The sequence below is a fragment of the Prionailurus bengalensis genome, chromosome X (genome assembly GCF_016509475.1).
Source record: "Prionailurus bengalensis isolate Pbe53 chromosome X, Fcat_Pben_1.1_paternal_pri, whole genome shotgun sequence".
Classification (NCBI taxonomy): Eukaryota; Metazoa; Chordata; class Mammalia; order Carnivora; family Felidae; genus Prionailurus; species Prionailurus bengalensis.
The window spans coordinates 18,371,165-18,391,663 of NC_057361.1; the positions used below are offsets into that span (position 1 = coordinate 18,371,165).

Below are 20,499 nucleotides of genomic sequence, written 5' to 3' on the forward strand. Positions count from 1 at the left end.
AGAGAGAGGAAGAAAAAAAAAAAAAGAAATGCAAACCAACCAATTCTGCATCCATCCCCTCACCTGCCTCCTTTTCTCAGGCTCCTGCAGTCCAGGACATCATCCACCCAGAACCTAAATCACACCAAGGCCAGGTGCTTGACAACTAGAGACCCCTCCTATAGACCACCACCTGCTGACATTATTCATTATTCAAATTCTACCTTCCTAAGCCTGCCTCAGCTGCTTAACCTGCCTGCCCATTTCTTTTTTTGAAAACCACAATAAAAGGCTTTTGTGCATACTTTCCCCTTGCTCCTTCTGCCACCTGACCAACCCCAGTGCTTCCCCATGTGGCCCTGTGTGACATGGCATGCCCCTTCCTCTCAAAAACTGCAAGTAATAAACTGTTCTTTCAAAGCCTTTCTCTGTGTCTGTCATCTTACTATACCTGTTAAAAACAAATCCTGGGTACATTTCCAAACAAGAGTTCGACAGATTTGAGTTCCCACTGGGCACTGACAATTTGCCCACCATGTGACCTTGGGAATATTACCTATCCTCTGACAGCTTCCCTGTCCTTGAGTGTAAAACAGAGAAGATTCCTATACCATAAGACTGCTGTAAGGACTGGGGATAATACACATGACGTGAATGTGCACTGAAGAAGCTGTATGGCCAAGGGTGTGAGAAAATCAAGAAATAAAAATCCCCCCAGGGGCGCCTGGGTGACTCAGTTTGTTAAGCATCTGAGTTCGGCTCAGGTCATGATCTCGCAGTTCAAGTTTCAGACCCGCATCAGGCTCTGTGCTGACCGCTCAGAGCCTGGAGCCTGATTGTGATTCTGTGTCTTCCCCTCTCTCTGCCTCTCCCCCACTTATGCTCTGTCTCTCAAGAATGAATAAACGTTAAAAAAAGTGTTATAAAATCAAAAGAGAAAAAGAAATGAAATCCCCCTTTAGGCTCAGAAGTGAACAGTACAATACACGGATAGAAAGCCTTTCATATTTATATACCTGTCCTAGTGTTCACTTATGAGCATCAGCAAATCAGGAGATATTTTGTGCATTGCTATTCTTGTTGCCCAACTGAACAAAGGTTTTCCTCATATTTAATGATGACTTCTGTTCCTGTTAAGGAAATAAGAGCTGATAATTAGTCTTTTCAACAAGAGAATTACAGGAGGCATAGTTTATCGCTTTTTCTAGGTCTCAAGAGTCATTTTGACATGCTACACCCACCTTCACTAATTACTTGAGGTAGATAAGCAAATTTATCAAGTAACAGGGCAGAAAGAAAAGAGGTTGGAATTTGAAACCTCTCAGGCCTTGAGACAAATACCTGCTGTGTGACCTTGGGCAAATCAATAGCTCCGAACTTCAGTTTCCTCATCTGTAAAAGGAGACAGAACACCTAGCTAAGAAAGATGTTGAAAAAGATCAGAGATAATGTAAGTAATGAGTCTCTTTGGTGGAAGGCCTGGGACTGGAACCCTCCCTAGTCTGAAGGACCTGCCAACAAGTAACAGAGCTCCGCCACAGCCCTCAGCTCTCGAGTTTTCGGCATTTAGCTCTTCTTTCTCTTTCTTCCCTCCCTCTCTCCCTCCTCCTTCCAGGGGATGGATGAATACATTTTTCAGGTTTTGAATTTCCTTCTTCCTCACTGAAATTGCAGCTCACATGGGATTTTACTGCCTGAAACAGAAGACCCCGCACAGCCAAGTAACGAGCAGATGCGCTCGTCTAGCATAAAGACTCAGCTTCAGTTGTCCTCCCGGCCACTGAGGCAGGGCACAGGTTGTGGGCTTCACTTACTTCTGGATAAATGATCTTACCTGTGAGTCCGGCGGGGAGAGATGTAAATGCCCAGGCAAGTCCCATGTTGGGGCGGGCTTTGGCCTGTCTGGAAGCCTTTCTTTCCCCTCAAGCTGTCTGTTCTTGCGGGTCCCCCTGGAAGTCTCCCCAACAAATCTGGCCTTCAGGGATTTCTACTTCCCTGGACACTTGTTGGCCTTTAGTGTTCTGTGACTAAGTTGCCAAGGGTTTTACATATTTTTGTGACTGAGCCCAGTTTGCCAGTCTGGAATCTCTGGCATGGCTTCTTTGTCTTCCCTCACAGGGCCTTGTACGGGGCCAGGCACCCGAGAAATGCTCAAGAAATTTCTGCTGATTCCATTGACCGATTCTAGTTAAAGCTCCAGATAGTCCTGGATGTTCTTTTAAAAATATTTTTTTAGATTTATGTATTTATGTATGTATGTATTTATTTTAGAGAGACAACTTGTGTGAGTGGAGGAGAGGGTCAGAGGGAGAGAGAGAGAATCTTAAGCAGGCTGTATACTCAACACAGGGCTGGAACCCATGACCCTGGGATCATGACCTGAGCTGAAATCAGGGGTCAGACACATGACGCTCAACTGACTGAGCCACCCAGGTGCCCCGATCCTGAAGGTTCTTAATTGAAACAATTGAGTGGGTGCACACCAGATTATTAAGCGGACTTTCCTGCAGAGTGACTTTTCAGGTAACTAATTTTCACAGCTCTTGAGAGATTATAAAATTTTTTGACATCCTCCTTTTTTATCCCAGTATGACACTCTACCCCAAAACACACTAAGTAATATGCCATAGTTTTAATACAGTTTTAGACAAAGACACATTGACCAATTTCCCTAACACGACAGCTTGTATTCAGAGAACATCAAATGGAACGGTTTTGAGAAGCCGGCTGAGTGCGAGTGAACATTCTGCTTTCTGTATGTGTGCCACGTAGGTAGTATCTTCTATTGCTCTTTAGTCCATGGTTTCCGTAAAGGGCCAGAGAGTAAATAAGCTTCATGGGTCATATCTGTGTTGCAGAGTGACTCAACTCTAACCTTGTAGCATGAAAGCCATCGTAGACAGTATGTAACTGAATGGGGGTGACTTTATTTCAATAAAACTTTATTTACAAAAATAGGCAATGGGCCTGATTTGGCCCATGTGCCCTAGATTGCAAACCCTTGCTTTTGTCTCTTGTAAGCACTCATTATATTTCTCTGTACTTTGAATTTCTTTATTTTGCCATAATTTTTTTCTGAGCTACAACTTTTTTCTTTTCTCTTTAAGATTTTTTAAAAAGTAATTTCTATACCCAATGTGGGGCTTGAACCCACAACCCTGAGATCATGAGTAGCAAGCTCCACTGACTGAGCCAGCCAGGCACCCCGTCTGCTACAAATGTGTTTTTCAATGTAGTTTGAGTGAAAGATAATTGACCTCTCCCAAAAGGTAGAAAATTAATGCAGAAAATGGCACAGAATGAAGACTGCACCTTCTAATGGGTGATTCACTGGCACCATTTCTCCTACCAATCCTCACCCACTCTCAAGTCTTCCTTATTCCTTTGTTGAGTAAAATAAAACTTCATTTCTTGCATTACATGAACAAACTGTATTTATTTTCAACACCACAAAAGTGATTACTTTTATAGGCTTGTTTTCATTGTTGAGTTAATACATTTTCTTCCTGCATTTGCATATCTTAGTTTGGGATGGACTGCATCATAGTTTTCCTATTACAATTAATGGAAGTATTTTTTGGTTTAATGGCTTTTCACTTTGCAATTGAGAGTTCAGGAATGATTTCATGTGGTTAAGTGATGGATAGGTGTAGATCAGGGTAAGTCCCCATTGCCCTCACCTCTGGGGAAATCACCATTCCAAGGTGGGTGAAGCCTACCCCAGCCGGCAACCAGCAGCCACCACTGCATGCTAGTCTGGACCCAGAAGGTGTGAGGAGACTTAGAGAAGAAAGGAAAGCTGGAAGAGGTGGGTCCTGGTGTCACGTTTGTGTGTATGGCCTCTCCCACGTGCACAGGGACCTCTGTCAAGCAGACAAACAGTGTATGGCAGTGATCCTCTCTCCCCAGCTTTCCCTTTCCTGAGTTTGCTATGCTGCTTGAGGCTGGTCCTTGGGTCTCAGTGTTGTCATTTGCAAACCAGAGATAAAAAAAAAATACCTTTGCCATCAAGCACGTAAATTTACCATGAAGTTAAAATGGGATATGAAAGTGCTACACCTAGGTGATGTATCCTTATCATTTGAGCATTTAGAAGGAATTGGGAGCCTGAGAGACCCCCAGACACTAACATCTGAGTTTCCTGAAGCTGCTTTTTAAGAGTGAATGTCTGGAGCTAACTTGCCTGATTTTTCTTGTTCTTATTTCTCCCTTCACTGCTATGGGCCATGGGCTGTAGGTGCTGGGGCTGTAGCATTGAACTTGGTGGACATGATTCCTGACTTCATGGAGCTCACAGTCTTAAGAAGTACTATGGAGTCAAGTCCAAAAACTCTTCTGAGAATCCCATCCTAGGAGCCAAAGGCCTGCTAAGATGTGTATGGTGTAACAGCAACAAAATAACATCAACAGCTAATGAGCACATAATATCTACAATATACTGTGATGTCATAATTTGGACAAACGCTTATGCTTTTCTGGCTTTGGAGCAACATGAAATGAGCAGAAAGTAAGGTAGGATGTGCTTTGGAATAAACCTCAGAAGAATCCCATGCTAAGGATCTAAGACCTGACCAAGACCAGCCGGATAGGACCATGAACACGTGGCCATGTTATACTGGGCTCACCAGCGTCTGCTAGCTCTGGTGTGACACACAAGGCCATGGGCACAAGTTTTGCATGAGAACTGTGCTCTACTGGTTTTCAGACTGAGCTTCCACCCCCACCCCCACCCCCACTGTGACCTATAGTGAAACAAAAGCAGATAAGTAATAATTGTGTTGAGAATTAATGATATTTGTATCACTGGATAATAAAATCGGTATCATTTCAATAGCATTGGGATCTCAGTTGCCCTTCCCCATGAAGAAAGCAGATTGTCATAATTTAAATTGTTAGCATAATTAAAGAAATCAAAGACCCAGTCATTAACTCAGTCTTTCCAGAGAGACAAATTGCCTTTGATTTTATCCTGCAGAATCTGCTGAAATGGGCATTTTATGTAAACACAAAACTATGAACCAATGGCTCCCTCCGTGGGACTGGAGGACAAAATACCTGGGGGTACTTTCCATCAAAACATGCAGGGAAGAAAAAATCTTTTACCATCTCTTCTGTGGTTGCTAATAAGCCGAATTCGATCACTTACCCGTGTTCTGTACAATTCCTAGCACCACAGAGAGGAAATGCTTTTTCCTTTTCCTTAAAAAAAATTCCAGTCAAAACCATCAGCCTCCGTAGGTTGTCTTAATTGCTACTTTGCACTGCACTGGACTGTGACTCTGATTTTTGGCACATGCCGTCATACACAAAGTTCCTAAAATAAAATGCTCCAGGATATCCCAGGAACTCTTAGAGGGCTTTAAAAAGGGACTTGCACACAGAAACAGTATCTTTGATGGAGACAATTCAGGCGAGCAGAATGATTATTGCAAAAGAATTACGTGATTCATTGAGACCTTAAAGTGGGTCCGGAGAATCCTTGCCACCTAACTTATCATGGTTTAGAAGAGTTTGATGAGAATCCAGTTTTGATAAAGACAATTGTTTTTTCCTCCCCAAGTGACTATACATTTAAATAGCTAAAACATCTGTTCAGCAGCATAGTAAAACATGTACACTCAGAACGCCTGAGAGAAGAGCCTGCCAAACAATCGGTTGAGAGGGACTTTGCTGGGGGGAGAGCCCCAAGATAAAGCAACCACTGTTTGTTTTGTCTGGTCAGGGGGAAAGCCAAGGCAACCAATATTTTGGGTTTCTTTTATTTCATTTGTGAAGAAATATTTGAGAAAGGGTGGCGAGGGAAGATTTTCTGACGGGATTTTTTAAAGCTGTCTTTTAGTAGAAGAGCAAGAGAACCTTGGATGTCAACGTCTCACAGGTTCTTGAGACCAGCCACCAAACCACAAAAAGTGACTTTCTCTTCGCGTGTTCTCTACGTCCCTCCTGATGGAAGCAGAAATGGGGAGCAGCACGGAGTCTGGAAAAACAGCCAACAGAGGTACTCGAATCGCCCTGGTTGTGTTCATTGGTGGCACTCTGGTGCTGGGCACGATCCTCTTTCTAGGTAAGTGGGGCGGTGAGGCCAGGGAACAGGGCGAGTGCAGTTAAGTGTCCTTGTGCTTTATCCTGGCAAACCTTGTCAGGATGCAGGCGGGGGGGTGGGGGGCCGCTTGCACGTGTTAGTAGGTGGTGTGGCCTTAGTTTCTATTAAATATGCAAGTGCGAAAGGGGCCTTTTCTTTAGGACGCGGAATGAATAAATACGCCCAAGCTCGAGGCATGTAGTCCATAATGTGAAATGGGTATAAAGTGGCTTCCGGTGGCTGGAGGATTCGGTCGTACTGGGCAAACATTTTCTTTACGCATTACATTTTACATTTAGCAGAATGAATGTTTGTGATTTCATAGTCAGATACTTTCATTTATTTTGTGAGGAGAGACTTTTACATTGTGATCAAAACCATGCTGGAATTTTTTGCCCCTTTGATTTTTGTTAATGTTTGCCTGAACGAATCATGAAATTTAACTAAAAAAAAAAAAAATACAAAGCAGTCTTTAAACATGAGCCTTGATGATATTCTTCAGTGTCTTTCTAATCCAGTGACTCTGGTGGGATGAAATGTTAACTCTGCCTTTCTAGTAGATTTAAAAATTAATATGAAGGAAAACAGAGGTTTTCAATTATTGTAATGACTCTTGGTGAGAATGATGTACCCAGAGAGCATATGTGATGAAAAGCACATTCCTATGAATAAGAATGAAATGTCTTGGAAAGGGGACACAGGTGTTCTAAAATTGTAGGCATTTTGAGCCCTTGATTATTATCCTTTGTGTTTTTGTCATACAGCCCATACTATTTCATTAGCTTGAAAGGTATATAGGAACAAGCCCTATATTTAGGAGAGTTTAGGTGCAGTCTGAAATACAGCAAGCCTGGAAACATTCTTTGGCTTGTATAGGTTTCAGGAGGCCATGTTTGTTTTGGCAAGGGAAATCAGTGATTAAACTTTAAAAGAGTTAGGATTGTGTGGTTGAAAACTCTGCTAAAAGCAGTCAACCACCTTTCCATGTTTTCTGTGGCTGAAGATTTAGGAAATTAGATAGGTTTATTGCTTTCAATATACAGCTAACCTCCTACTCCTGCAACTGAATTTGTGGCTCTCAAACACTTTTCTGAGATTTCTCGGCACTTGGGATTTAGATGTGTCCTACCCTGAAGTACAAACAGGAGGAAAAATGATACAGGCATGCCAAGGGACTACATAGGATGTGGGAAGTGAGTGCAAAGTTAGACTATTTGTGTTTTGCGAACACTCCTACACTCAAAAATCCCAATGATGATTGCTTATTGAAAAATATGTGCTCTTTTTAACGATGTTACTATTGCTTGAGCATTTTGAAATTCCACCATTATGATTACATTCTGAGGCTGTTCCATATTAGTTGGAATATTCTCCATGGCAGCAAATCTTTGTTCTTTAACAGGAGATGATTCTTTGGAAACAGCTCTAAAGGTTTTAGAGCATAGTAAAGTTCATGAAGCCAGGCAATGCTATTATGGGTAAGGAGGCCTGCATAAAGCAGAAAAAAAATAACTTTGCAGTGTGCCCAGTAACCTGGCTCTTACTGCAGATTTCTAAGAGCAGTCTGAATGATGTTAGAGAATAAAGGTGTGGCCTCCCGACACCCTCACTACTCAGTGCGGTCCATGGACCAGCAGCATCAGCACCATTTGGGAGCCTGCGCTTCAGCCCAAGACCCACTAATTCAGAATCTGTGTTTTCATAAGATCTCCAGGCGATTCATTTGCAAATTAAAGTTTGAGAAGCATTGCTTTAGCTGACCACGTCCATTTGGATGTATACATTTGGGGATATTTGCTTTAAGATAAATGCACATTCTTTAGTAGCTTTTGTCAAACATCTCTGCACTGTTTCAGCCTTCCTTCAGCCAGACCCTTTACTGCCTAGTCCCCCAGGCTCTGCCAGCCACCTCCACCCTGCACCTAGTGAAGTCCTCGTCTAAAAATATCTAGGGACCTGAAAAGCAATGCTCTGTGTGATAATATTCTGGTTAAGTCCTCTTATTCTCAAGGTGCTTGCTGGTTGATATTTTTTCTGTCTGATTTCAGGCACAGGCCTGCAATTTCTAGCATCCCTCTTTGTATTTTAGGTTCTGGGCTAATCTCTTCCCTAAATCTTAGTCCTTCCACAGTAAGAGCGACTGCCACTGGCCTTGGGGTGGTCTCAGAGAAGCTACAGCAATAGAATTTAAAACGACAGGTATAACCATATGCCAATAATCAGTTTATTTTAAAGTGTCCTTTCTTTTCCTCCTCCCTCACCTCTTCATCCCCACAGTCTCTTTCTCAAATGCAATGGTGGGCAAACTTTTTCTGGAAAGGGTCAGATAATAAATGTTTTCAGCTTTCTGGGCCATACAGTCTCTGTTGCTGCTACTTGACCCTGTCGTGGCAAGAAAGCGACCGCGGACAAATGTGTACACAAATGCGCGTGACTGTGTTCTGATATAATTTGATTTCTGAACATTGAAATTTGAATTTCAGATCATTTTATGAAATATTCTTCTTGTGTTTTTTTCCAACCATTAAAACACATAAAAATCATTTTTAGCTCACAGGCTGTACAGAAACTGGCAGGAGACTGGACTTGGCCCCATGGGCCATAGTATGCTGAGCCCCCGCTTTATGGTTCTTCTCATGCTGCCGATATGTGGATGACTCCACTGCATTCTGAGGTCATTTCCACTGGTTACAGAAAAATCTAAAATGAGAAACCAAACTGTTCTTAAATTTGTTTTTTAAAGCACCTAACCAGTAAAAAGTAACACTATCATGTTTTATATTAAAAATGTTTTCCTTGTTGTCCTGATGTCTCTCACCTGCACCCTCACATTATCTGGGTTTGTTGATCCTTATTTATTTGTGGGATCTCAACCCTGCATGGATATAATGCTCTTCCTCGAGGGGTGAGGTCTGTCTGCATCTCAATTAATTTAATTTAAACCTCCCTTTTACTCATATTCAGATAAAGATACCTAGTTCTGCTTCCTTAGAGGGTTTGGGTCAAGAATTCTTTTCCATGAAAGTGGTAACTCTTTAAGTACAGCATTTCATTAGCTTTTTTTAAACAAATAAGATAAGGCTAGTATCAAGGTGGTACTGTTCGTAATCATAACAATGTTGCTTATAATAAGACTTATTTTCTCATTGTAAAAAATAACACAGGCTCATCAAAGAACATTTGGTAAACATGTAGAAGTAGACTGAAGGGAAAACGTCCCCCATGGTTCCCTCACCCAGTCCTAAGAAAATATTCCATACTAATGTTTATGGTGCACATTTATATTTTTATCTAACTTTTCTTTGCTCTTTAAAGAAATCAAAACACACCGTTATGCTAAGATACTTCTTAAAAATAGGCCCGAGATGTTCCATAGGCAGTTTTCTTGTATCTGTATTGTATCACCAGTAAAAAGGCTGTTTGGAGGATGGCGGCAAAGAACAAAGAAAAAGCAGGTTCCTCTTACAGTGTGGGTTAATAAAGAATACAAATCGTCACACTGACAACAGATGTACAAGTCTTCCATTTCTAGCAGAAATATCAGTACCGCTATGCTTTCTGATCCTGCTTCTCAGTGGACAATGCCACAGAAAGCCTTGACTACCGTTCACCCCCCACCATCCATCTCCCCACGGTCACATCTCCAAATGATTCCTTATTTCTGCTCACAGAGTACAGCAGTAATGAACCCCCTTAACTTCCTTGGCTACCAAGAATATTTTTGAAATCTAAACCCACATCTGCTAATGCCCAGGTGCTGCCTGGAGTTGACAAACAGGGCACCCTTCTGTCTTTCTGCAGACATCCATTTAGATAATATTGCCAGCCAGATGGGTGAAATTAAGCTATTGGTGAAAAGCTAATTCCATCTCGCAGGGTTTTGGTTTTGTTTTGTTCTGGTGGAAGTAGTCGGAAGCTTGGCCCACATGCTGCCTCTGTCCAATAGCTATGCTGAGCTAGATGGCTGAATAATATCCAGTGTACTCCCCCAACCCCTTCACAGATCTATGGATAGTTCACAAAAGATTCAGAACTTGAAATGCTAATTTTCTTCTTCCACTCTGGATTTGCTCCCAATGGTATGGTTGGTAAGTTTCACTTTTTTCCCCATCTAAAATGAGAATGTAGTTGTAAACAAAAAGAGTGAAATTCTGAGACTTAAGTCACGGATAATTGGAGACGAAGGAGACTTTAGAGATCAGCTAGCCCAGAGGCCCTCACACCTGAGCCTGCATCACAATCACCTGGGGGGCTTGCAAAAATGCAAATGGCTGGGCCCCACCCCCACAGTTTCTGATTCAGGTCAGAGGTGGGGCTCAGTAATTTGCCTTTCTAAAGAGCTGGGGGGGGAGGGCAGTGGATGCCTGGACACCCCACTCTGAGAAGCACTGGTCTAATTGTACCCCCTCATCTTATATTCCAGAGAACCGAATTTCAGAGCAGCCAAGAGGCTCACCAAGGTTACCTAGCTTGTGACCAGAGTCTGGCCCTGAGCCAAGTGGAAGTTTCAATTCTGTGTCAATGCTCAGAAGGATGAACTGACATCACGTGTCTAGCATATGTGCCTGACTGTGGGTTACCTGATGGTGCTCTGCTACCAGCCAGTCATTTCTTTATTTTGGTCTGTTTTTTCAGTGAGTCAAGGTTTCTTAAGTCTCCAAGCCAAACAGGAGTACTGCCTGAAGCCGGAATGCATCGAAGCTGGTAAGTCAGTTCTCCCTCCTGTGTCAAGATATAATTATGGTACCTTGGGGAGAGGAAGAGAAAACAGGTGGTATTTTTAGTATTCTGTTTGCTTGAGGTTTACCATGTACGAAATGCAAGTTTGATGAAATTGAAAGTTTACTTTCGAGTCTCAGTGTGAAGTTGTGGAGCACAGGTTTCCTGTTTTCGTTTTCTTGGCGGAAAAACAGCTGTGCGGTGTTCCAAGTCATTGTATGGAAATCGGGAAGGGCTTTAGAAGGCCCGATGGCCTTTCTTAGGACCCGAACAGAGAGACCATCGGCATTCCTTGGGCCTCAGCTCGATCTATGTCCCTATTTACCATAAGCAGTCTCTCTGAATCATTTGGTCAGTGGGTCTGACCTGTCAGCCTCCGAGCAGGAACCCTCTGTAAATCTGTGCTTCTGCAGTCGCAGTCACGCGGAATCACTTCAGGGCCTGGCGAGTCAAGCTTTTCTTGAGGTGACTGGGCCATGTATCAGTGGGAGCTCCACAGTGAATATGAGGGTTTCAAGTTGCCTCAGTTTTGCCACAGCTATTATATTCCGTCTGTAGGGAAGAGGGTTAGGGTCTAGATTTGCAGGGCCCAGAGTCCAGCCTCCCACCCTCCCCACCCCGTTCTTTAAGTGGCAGGAACACTAATTTATTTTCCAAGGGGAAAGTCATAAGGAGGAATTAAGTACATGGCCCTTCCACTTCCTCTTGTTCTTAAGAGATTAATGAATTAATTTGCCAAATATTTACTGCAAGTCAGGCCCTGAGGTAGCAGTGAAGGTGAATGACCAGGTAGGGGAAGAAAGACCATCAATACACACGAGGTGATCACTGTGCAAGAAAAATACCGACTGGTGGTAATGTTATGCAGAAAATCAAAATATTAAAGTAGGACACTGTGATAGCAAGTGACAGGATGGCTAGACTGAAAAGTCTGAGAAAGTAATGCTGAAGTGACCCTGAATGATGAGAAGGGACGTGCTGTGGGAAGATCGAGGAAAGAGCTTACTGGGTGAAGGGGAAGAGGGCAGGTGATGAGGGTCAGTGGGGAACCCAGGTGCTGGTGATTGTGGGGTTGTCCTAAGTGTACTCAAAAGCCTCCGGAAGGTTTTGAGGAAGAGACATGATCTTATTAGCATTTAAAAAGATCTCAGCGGAGTCTCTCTGGGTGGTGAAGAGACCATAGGGAGCAAGATGGAAGAAGGTCGTCAGGCAGGAGCTTATTTCAGTAAGCCAGAGGAGAGGTGAGGCTGTCTTGAATTCTGAGATGGAAGGGCACAGTGTACAGGGTTTAGGCGCCAGAGGGCTGTGAAAGGATTTGATGTGCGTTGTGAGAAAAGGCAGAGAATCAAGGTAATGCTTAAATTTTTAGAGGTGGCAGTGATTGAGATGGAGAAGATTCAGGTGAAAGAGCTTTTAGATTCAGCGGCCTTATACAAAGGTAATGGATTAGACAATTATGTTATTTTTTTTGTCCTATTCTTGATCGATCGATATATATCTTTTAACCAGGCATTGTGTTAAGAGACCTACAGGTGCCATGTCATAAAATCTTCATTAGAACCTGGTGATGTCAGTGCTATCACCAGGCCCAACTAGAGATGAGGATATGGAGGCTTCCAGAAGCTAAATAACTTGCCCAGGGTCACCTCCTGAATTAGCAGGCTGGCTTCATGTCTGTTTGCTCTCCATCATTGCTTTGGTGCCCTAAGGCCGTGCCATGAAACTCTTTGGCCTTGGTCCTGTCTTGCTCTTTTTTCATGATACTATAGACCTACTAGTGTGAGGTGACTAGACAATTGTTTCAGCTTCCTGATCTCATCCCAGGAATGGCAAGAACGATTTGGGAATTCCCACGCCCTTTCCTGTTTCCACCTTGAGCAGCTAACCTAGAGTTTCCCAGCGGAGAGAAGATGACCTAGAGTAGAGTGGGGCACCAGGTGGGGCTGTCAGAAATCAGATTTTAGTCTTCATGTCACCTTGTGCTTTTGCTGTGGTATAGTCCTTGCAGATGTGTGAGAATGAAATTTTTGAACTAAAAACTTTTCATTTTGAGTTTAGGCAACTTTTTGTATGGACAGCCACTTACTGCATGTGTTTTATCTCTATTTACACATCGTAATAATGCAAGAGGAAAACTTACAGAATGACATTTGATAATGTCGCCTCCTGCCAGCTAGTGTGTTTTGCCAGGCTGTTCTGTTTTTAATTTTCACTTTGGTGAATGGCTTTCTAATATTGAAAAAATTATTGATTTTTCTGTTTCTGTGACGAAAGCCTCACCAAGGATACATCCTTTTCAGTGTAACATGAGCTTCACTGTGCTTAGGGGCCTGCAAAACAGCTGTTAAGTATACACTGAATAAATGGGGCCCAAGGAAGTTCTCAAATGAGAAAAGGTGGGAAGGTTTGGGGCCCAAGTGTATGGGCAAGGGCGGGGGAGGTGCCCTAGTGGGTGCGTGCGTGGGCGGGACCTGTGTGGGGGTGCGTGCGTGCGTGGGTGAGGGAGGGGGCCCGCGCGGGTGCGTGCTTGCACGTGTGTGGGCAATGGAGGAGGGGCTGCCTGTGAACAAGGGCAAGTGAGGGGGCCTGCGTGGGTGTGTGTCTGGGGGGTGGGGGGTGGTGCCACGTGTGTGAGCTCTGCACGATGGAAGACAAAAGTGACTGATCACCTTCTGGACCTTTTCTGAACGGGTGCCACCCCCTTCTGAGATATCTGCTGTCTTTAGTTCTCTTTTCCTCCTCTTCTCCATATCCTCTTCTCCTAGTCCCGCTTTCAAAGTAAGAGGTGGAGAAAGATGTCAAGGAAAGGGCATATTAATCATGGATAAGGGCAGACAGGCTGACTTGAGTTTGAAGCATGATGTGGCCACTTAAAAGCCACATGATCTTGGGCTAATTACATACACATCCTAAGCCTCTTGTTCACCCTCTGTGAAATGGGAATACTGGTTTTTACTTAGAATACTAGTTGTGAGAATAGAAGAAAAACAATGGCGGCAGTGGTAGAAGTAATCCGGGTCCACAATATGTAATTCTTAACCCCAGACCCAGAGAACATTTTAACTGTCAGTTTGCAAGACTGGACCTGATCTCAGTTCTTGGGATGGCAAAAGTAGATCTTAATTCATGTCAGGCTGTTGTGGGTGTTGTTTATCCCATTTTGGAAAATATGCATGTATTTCTTGTGGAATTATTAATGTGCTTGATTCAGGAGTGCCACTCCAGAATATTGCTGGGGGTAGTAAATTATCTGTGGTTATATGCACTGTATTAGTTTTGGAAAATCTGAAAATCTATGATCTCTGAAACCTATCTTACCTCAATAGTTTCAGATAAATAGGGAATGGTAATAGCAAAAAATTATATGTATGGTTGCCAGCTTTAGCTACATATGTACAATCAGGATGCTCAGTTAAATTTGCATTGCAGATAGATAACAACTGCTATTTTTTTTGGTACATGTCCCCTGGGATACTTGGTACGTACCTAAAGTATAAATGCGGTCATTGATCTGAAATTCAAATTTCACTAGGCATTTTGTATTTTATTTGGCAACTGTATTTATTTGGCAGTATGCTTGACACTGCTCTAAACACTTAATGGGTATTTACTCATTTAATTCTGATGAAGATCCTGTGGCAGTCATCCCTTTTTACAGATGAGGAAACTGAGAGGTTAAGTAACCTGCCCAAGGTTACATAGTCTTTTTTTTTTTTTTTAACGTTTATTTATTTTTTGAGAAGGAGGCAGCGAGCACATGTGGATGAGGGGTGGATAGAGAGGGAGAAAGAGTCCCAAGCAGGCTCCACACTGATCACAGAGCACAATGTGGGTCTTGATCCCATAAACTGTGAGATTACAACCTGAGTGGAAATGAAGAGTCAGATGCTTAACCAGCTGAGCCACCCAGGCACCCCATGTTACATAGCTCGTGCATGATGTTGCTGGCATTTATTTATTTATTAAAAAATTTTTTTTAATGTTTAGTTCTGAGACAGAGAGCATGAGTGGGGGAGGGGCAGAGAGAGAGAGGGAGACACAGAATCAGAAGCAGGCTCCAGGCCCTGAACTGTCAGCACAGAGCCCTACCTGGGGCTTGAACTCACAGACTGTGAGATCATGACCTGAGCCAAAGTCGGTCGCTCAACCGACTGAGCCACCCAGGTGCCCCTGATGTTGCTGGCATTTAATCCCAGGTAGTCTGGCTCCAGATGATGCTGTACTGAAAAGGTCTGTTCCTGGCACAGAGGAAATGCTCATTATTAAGGATTTCATTATTACCACCACCACCTTCTCTTTTAAGCCTTGATTAAACTTGAAAACTCAGGCTGGTATGTGGGGTGTGATGCTTCCACCTCTACATAAACACTAGTAAGAGACCACATAGTCATTTGCCTTATATGCAATAACTAAAGAGAACACATAGCCTGGCCTTTCACAGCTTTCTTTGATCATCATGTTTCTTTTATTAAAACAAGACTGCTTGGGTTTTCTCCATGGAACTGAGCAGGGGAAAAGGAGTTGTGGTTTCTTGACAACTGTGGTCCCCCTGAAGTCTCAGTTGTCCTGCAGAAAGCACAGCCCTGTGCCCAGCTGTGAATTCTGAATGATGGATTAGGAGGTTGAAACTAGAGTTTTCCTACTCAGTGGGCTGACTTCCAAATTCTGTGTGAGTGATGTATTCCCCCACCTTAGGTCAGGGGCTGAGGTCAGAGTGGATACTGCAGTTTTGGTAGCTACCTGCACGAATACTGAGAAGATGGGAGAGAATATGTTTGAGGCTGGGGGCAGAGGGAGGTTTGGGAAGGTGGCCAGAAAGCAGTGTGCTTATGTGAATAAAAATGTTTGTGAAGGTTCTTGTGTGTGACTATAAATATTGTGTGGCACTGAAACTTGTATAATCGATGTCACTGGGGTGTCATGTAGCAGATTTATTCTGCGGCTATACAGCCAGAATCATCATGAATACAAACTGAAATAAAGATCTTGTATGTTCTAGCTTATTTGCATATTTATTAATGATAAAGTAGTAGCAGTAAGTAAAAATGTAATTGGAGACCACTGAATTAATTCTGGAAGATGAAAATATTAAACCAGTTTTAAATTTATCAAACTTCTAAACCAGTTTTTTTCTTTGTCTTTTTTTGGGGGGAAGGGGTGAAGTGCTGGGGATTTTGAAGTCCTACAGAAACTAGGACATTAGTATATCATTCACTTAATTGAGGACAAAAAGCTGTTGAAAATTATGGCAAGTCTAGGCCAGAGAAATATCTAGCCTTAGGGTTTTTTTTGTTTAATTTTTAAATTATTTTTTAATTGACATCCAAGTTAGCATATAGGGAAGTGATGATTTCAGGAGTAGATTGCTTAATGCCCTTTACCCATTTATCCCATCCCCCCTGCCATACCCCTCCAGTAACCCTCTGTTTGTTCTCCCTCCCTGTTTTTATATTAGTTTTCCTTCCCTTCCCTTATGTTCATCTGTTTTGTATCTTTAAGTCCTCATGAGTGAAGTCATGATATTTGTCTTTCTGTGACTAATTTCGCTTAGCATAATACCCTTTAGTTCCATCCACGTAGTTGCAAATGGCAAGATTTCATTCTTTTTGATTTCTGAGTAACACTCCATAGTATATATATACCACATCTTCTTTATCCATTCATCTATTGATGGACATTTGGGCCCTTTCCATACTTTGGCTATTGTTGATAGTGCTGCTATAAACACTGGGGTACAAGTGCCCCTATGTATCAGTACTCCTGTATCCCTTGGGTAAATTCCTAGCAGTGGTATTGCTGGGTGGTAGGGTAGTTCCATTTTTAATTTTTTGAGGAACCTCCATACTGTTTTCCAGAGTGGCTGCACCAGTTTGCATTCCCACCAACAATGCAAAAGAGATCCTCTTTCTCCGCATCCTCGCCACCATCTGTTGTTGCCTGAGTTGTTCATGTTAGCCATTCTGAGAGGTGGGAGGTGGTATTCTCACTGTGGTTTTGATTTGTATTTCCCTGCTGATGAGTGATGTTGAGCTTTTTCATGTGTCTGTTAGTCATCTGGATGTCTTCTTTGGAGAAGTGTCTATTCATGTCTTTTGCCCATTTCTTCACTGGAGTTTTTGTTTTTTGGGTGTGGAGTTTGCTAAGTTCTTTATAGATTTTGGATACTAACTCTTTATCTGATATGCCATTTGCAAATATCTCCTCCCATTCTGTCAGTGGCCTTTTAGTTTTGCTGATTGTTTCCTTGGCTGTGCAAAAGCTTTTTATCTTGATGAGGTCCCAGTAGTTCATTTTTGTTTTTGTTTCCCTTACCTCTGGAGATGTGTTGACAAATTGCTGCTCTAGCCTTAGATTTAAACCTGGAGGACACATGTAGCAAACTGATAATTGGCATATATGAATTTATGCAGATTATTCTTTTTTTGGGCAATTCCTTCTTATTTAGCTGAAAACTCATTGGGTTTTATTAGTTCAAATAAATATATTCTGCCATTAATTAAAGTATGAAAATTACCCAGAATGTCATCTTTCCAATGTCATTGAAATATTGGCCACTTTGTGTTTTAAATCAGTGCATATCTTTGTGTTAGAGTGGTAGCCAGCAGCTGTGTGACAGAAGAGAGTTGGAGTTCTGTATTAGGAGTTTTGGAACCTTCTCATGTTTTAACGAAAGATTTTTTTAAAGCTCATGGATACATATTTAAGTATGCACATACTTCCTATTTATTGACTATGTTTCACGTGTAATTGTGTGTGGGCTTATGAAAGAGGAAGAAATGGTAAATCAGTCTATTGTGTCTTTCTGTTAACACAAATACTCAGTTCTGTCCTGTTTCCTGGGCAAGAAGGGCCCTGCCCTCATTTACACTGCCCCACTTTGCATTCCTCTGGCCGTGCCTCTCCCTGAATCCAGGGCCAAGTCAGCAGTCATATCCTTTTATAACCCAGAATTCCCTGCTAAACGGCCCTGAGCCTCCCTGCAGGGCCCATGGGGATCTCTTCCAGGAGTTCATTCCTCTGAGAGCTACATTGTATATCCAGGGGCTCAAGAATGCATACCTGGCTTTCCAAGTCTTTATGAAGGTATATTGTAAATATATCTTTTAGAGATTTAGATATGACCTGTGGGCCTCTGTTTCACTTAGCCTTCACTGTGGAACAAACTACCCCCAAACCTTAGCGTCCTGAAACATGAGTGATTTACTATTTCTTATGCTTCCGTGGGTTCATTGGGAGTTTCTCTGTTGCTGTTGCCTACGCTCGTTCATACAGCTGTATTCAGCTGGAGGGTCATCTGGCCTGGAAGGTTCCTGATGGCTTCTGCTGATTTGGTTAGTTTCTGTGTGGCCTCACCTCCTTTAGGAGGCTTTGTCATAGGGCTCCATTCAAAGGGAATTAACATGGAAGGTACAAGGCCCTTTTAAGGCCTAGCTTTGAAACTCAAAAACAGTCACTCTGCTATATTCTGGTGATCACAGTAAGTCACAAGGCCAACCTAGATTCCTGACAGGGGAAGTAGATCCTATCACTTGATGGAATGAGTCACAAAATCACGCTGCAAAAAGAGGAGAGGGATGGAAGGAAATGTTGCACACATCTTTGCAGACAGTATACCAAAGGCTCCGTTTGTATTCATGTCCCATGGCCCACAGATGTTAGGGGCAGTGCTGCAAAAACCATAAATACCACCAAGCTTTTACCTACTCAATCTGATTATGGTAATTTCATATTGTGAAGTTGATTTGGGGAGTCATTTGAGAGGAAAAGTAAAAGCCAAGGCTTGGAAGCTGGTTCATGTGAAATTGTTGTTTAATTTGGAAGAGAATAGTACATAGTGTTCAGTGCTTGTCATTAATCCTATGATTTTCTTTTTAAATAGCTGCTGCTATCTTGAGTAAGGTAAATCTCTCTGTGGACCCTTGTGATAATTTCTTCCGGTTCGCTTGTGATGGCTGGATACAGAATAATCCAATTCCTGAAGATATGCCAAGCTATGGGGTTTACCCTTGGCTGAGACATAACGTTGACCTCAAGTTGAAGGGTAAGTTTCTACTGGGGTTTGGTGATGTACTTTTTAGAGAGCAGTACTTGACAAGAAAAACACAGTTTTGGATTTGAGGCATGCCTGCTTACTTTTTAACTAAATTCATTTCCAGGGTTTTTAAAAACAAAATATTGAAAGGAAAATAGTAGGATTTCATCCTCCCACACCTCATACACAAGCCTTCGCACAGGCTTCATTACATTTGCATTTGGTAATAGTAAGTTCTGCTGAAGGGTAAATAGCATTTCATGGAGACTGGGAGCAAAGGAATGGTTAATGAAAGTTATTTTATATCAATATACTTATTTGTCTCTTGTGTTCGGAGCAAACTTCACTTGCTCATTTGCGTCCTGGATTTTCATGGCTACAAGATGTACTTAACACCTCATTGTCTTTTGAGAACTCTGGATGACCTTGTGTTGGCCATATTGTTCCTATTAACTTCTGAGTTGGCTCTGGGGGGACTTTTTCTCCCATGGCCTCTGTAGCAACAACAGGTTCACACACACATACTCACATATGTGTGCATACACATAGCTATGTGTGCATGCATACACACACTTCAAAAATTGGAAAAGTCTTTTACTAGAGGTACTTCTCTTCATATTAGATCTATTTTTTTATTCTGAACTATTGGAGAAAGGCACTTTGGGATGGAAGTAGGGAGATTTCAAGGGTAGATAAGGTAATTGTTTTGAGAAGACAAAGATAGGTATGTTTTTTTCCTCTCTTGATAACTGTGAGTTATGCCATATAAGACCTAGAATTTCTGAGACGTTATAAGAATCATCATTTTTCTTTCTACTTGATCTCCATTTCCCCAATATTTTAAGTACATGAAAATGAAATGTATCAATTTATATATACATTTTAACACGTCACTATTGGTACAATAATTAGATACCTGTTGTCAGTAGTAAGGAAAAATGTGCTTAAGTTTCACAACTAAGTATAAATCATATACACTTAAATTTTTAAGGCGGGCTTTATCTTTTCATAAACTAGAATAAAAGAGAATTTTCAAGAATGTCACTTATCCCCTAACCCAACAGGTGAGGTTCCTGTAGTACAGAATGATAAATAACACCTTGAGAAATGAATTTACTTACTTTCCTGTATAATATTAACTTACGTTGGTCCTTCACCTACCATTCTTGCCTATTTCCTGTTTCCTTTCTTTGGCTTTTCCTCCTAGACAGAGAGATGTGTGCACAGGTGTGTGCATAGACACACATACAATCATGCACGCAGAAATGACAGTGAAAGATAAGAAAAAGATAAGATTTGCCGTAGATGATCCTTATATGTTAATTAGAGCCAGAAGATTTCTATCTTCAGGGCATGAAGCAGTTACAATAATTTAAAGCACTTCCTGGGGATGTCTTAATGTAAAAATTAAATTCAGTACTGATATGCTTTTTTAGGAGGATACTGTATATGAGATCCTTGAACATTCATATAAATAAGACTAAATTGTTGAGAGTGGCACAAGGGTTTTTTGTTAGCTTGCTTCTTTTAAAAATGAAGAATTTGACTTCTAAGCTCTTCTGGGAAAAGAAAAAGGAACAAAAATTAAAAGCAAAAAGTAAGAAAGTTGCTCATAAATCCACCCCTAGAAATGATGACTAATGAAGTAATTGGGTATACATCTTTCCAGATTCTTTCTTTTCCACTT

General features: G+C 41.9%; 1 protein-coding gene across 1 annotated transcript in view; it reads left to right on the top strand.

The window, feature by feature from the left end:
* Positions 1-703: 703 nt before the first annotated feature.
* The window catches only part of PHEX (phosphate regulating endopeptidase homolog X-linked), a 245,623-nt gene continuing 225,827 nt past the window's right edge, over positions 704-20,499 (top strand). Inside the window, exons 1-3 of the mRNA XM_043570128.1 lie at positions 704-6,043; positions 10,697-10,765; positions 18,660-18,821. Coding sequence (XP_043426063.1) covers positions 5,926-6,043; positions 10,697-10,765; positions 18,660-18,821 — 349 coding nt within the window. The 5' untranslated portion in view covers positions 704-5,925. The remainder of the gene's footprint in view (positions 6,044-10,696; positions 10,766-18,659; positions 18,822-20,499) is intronic.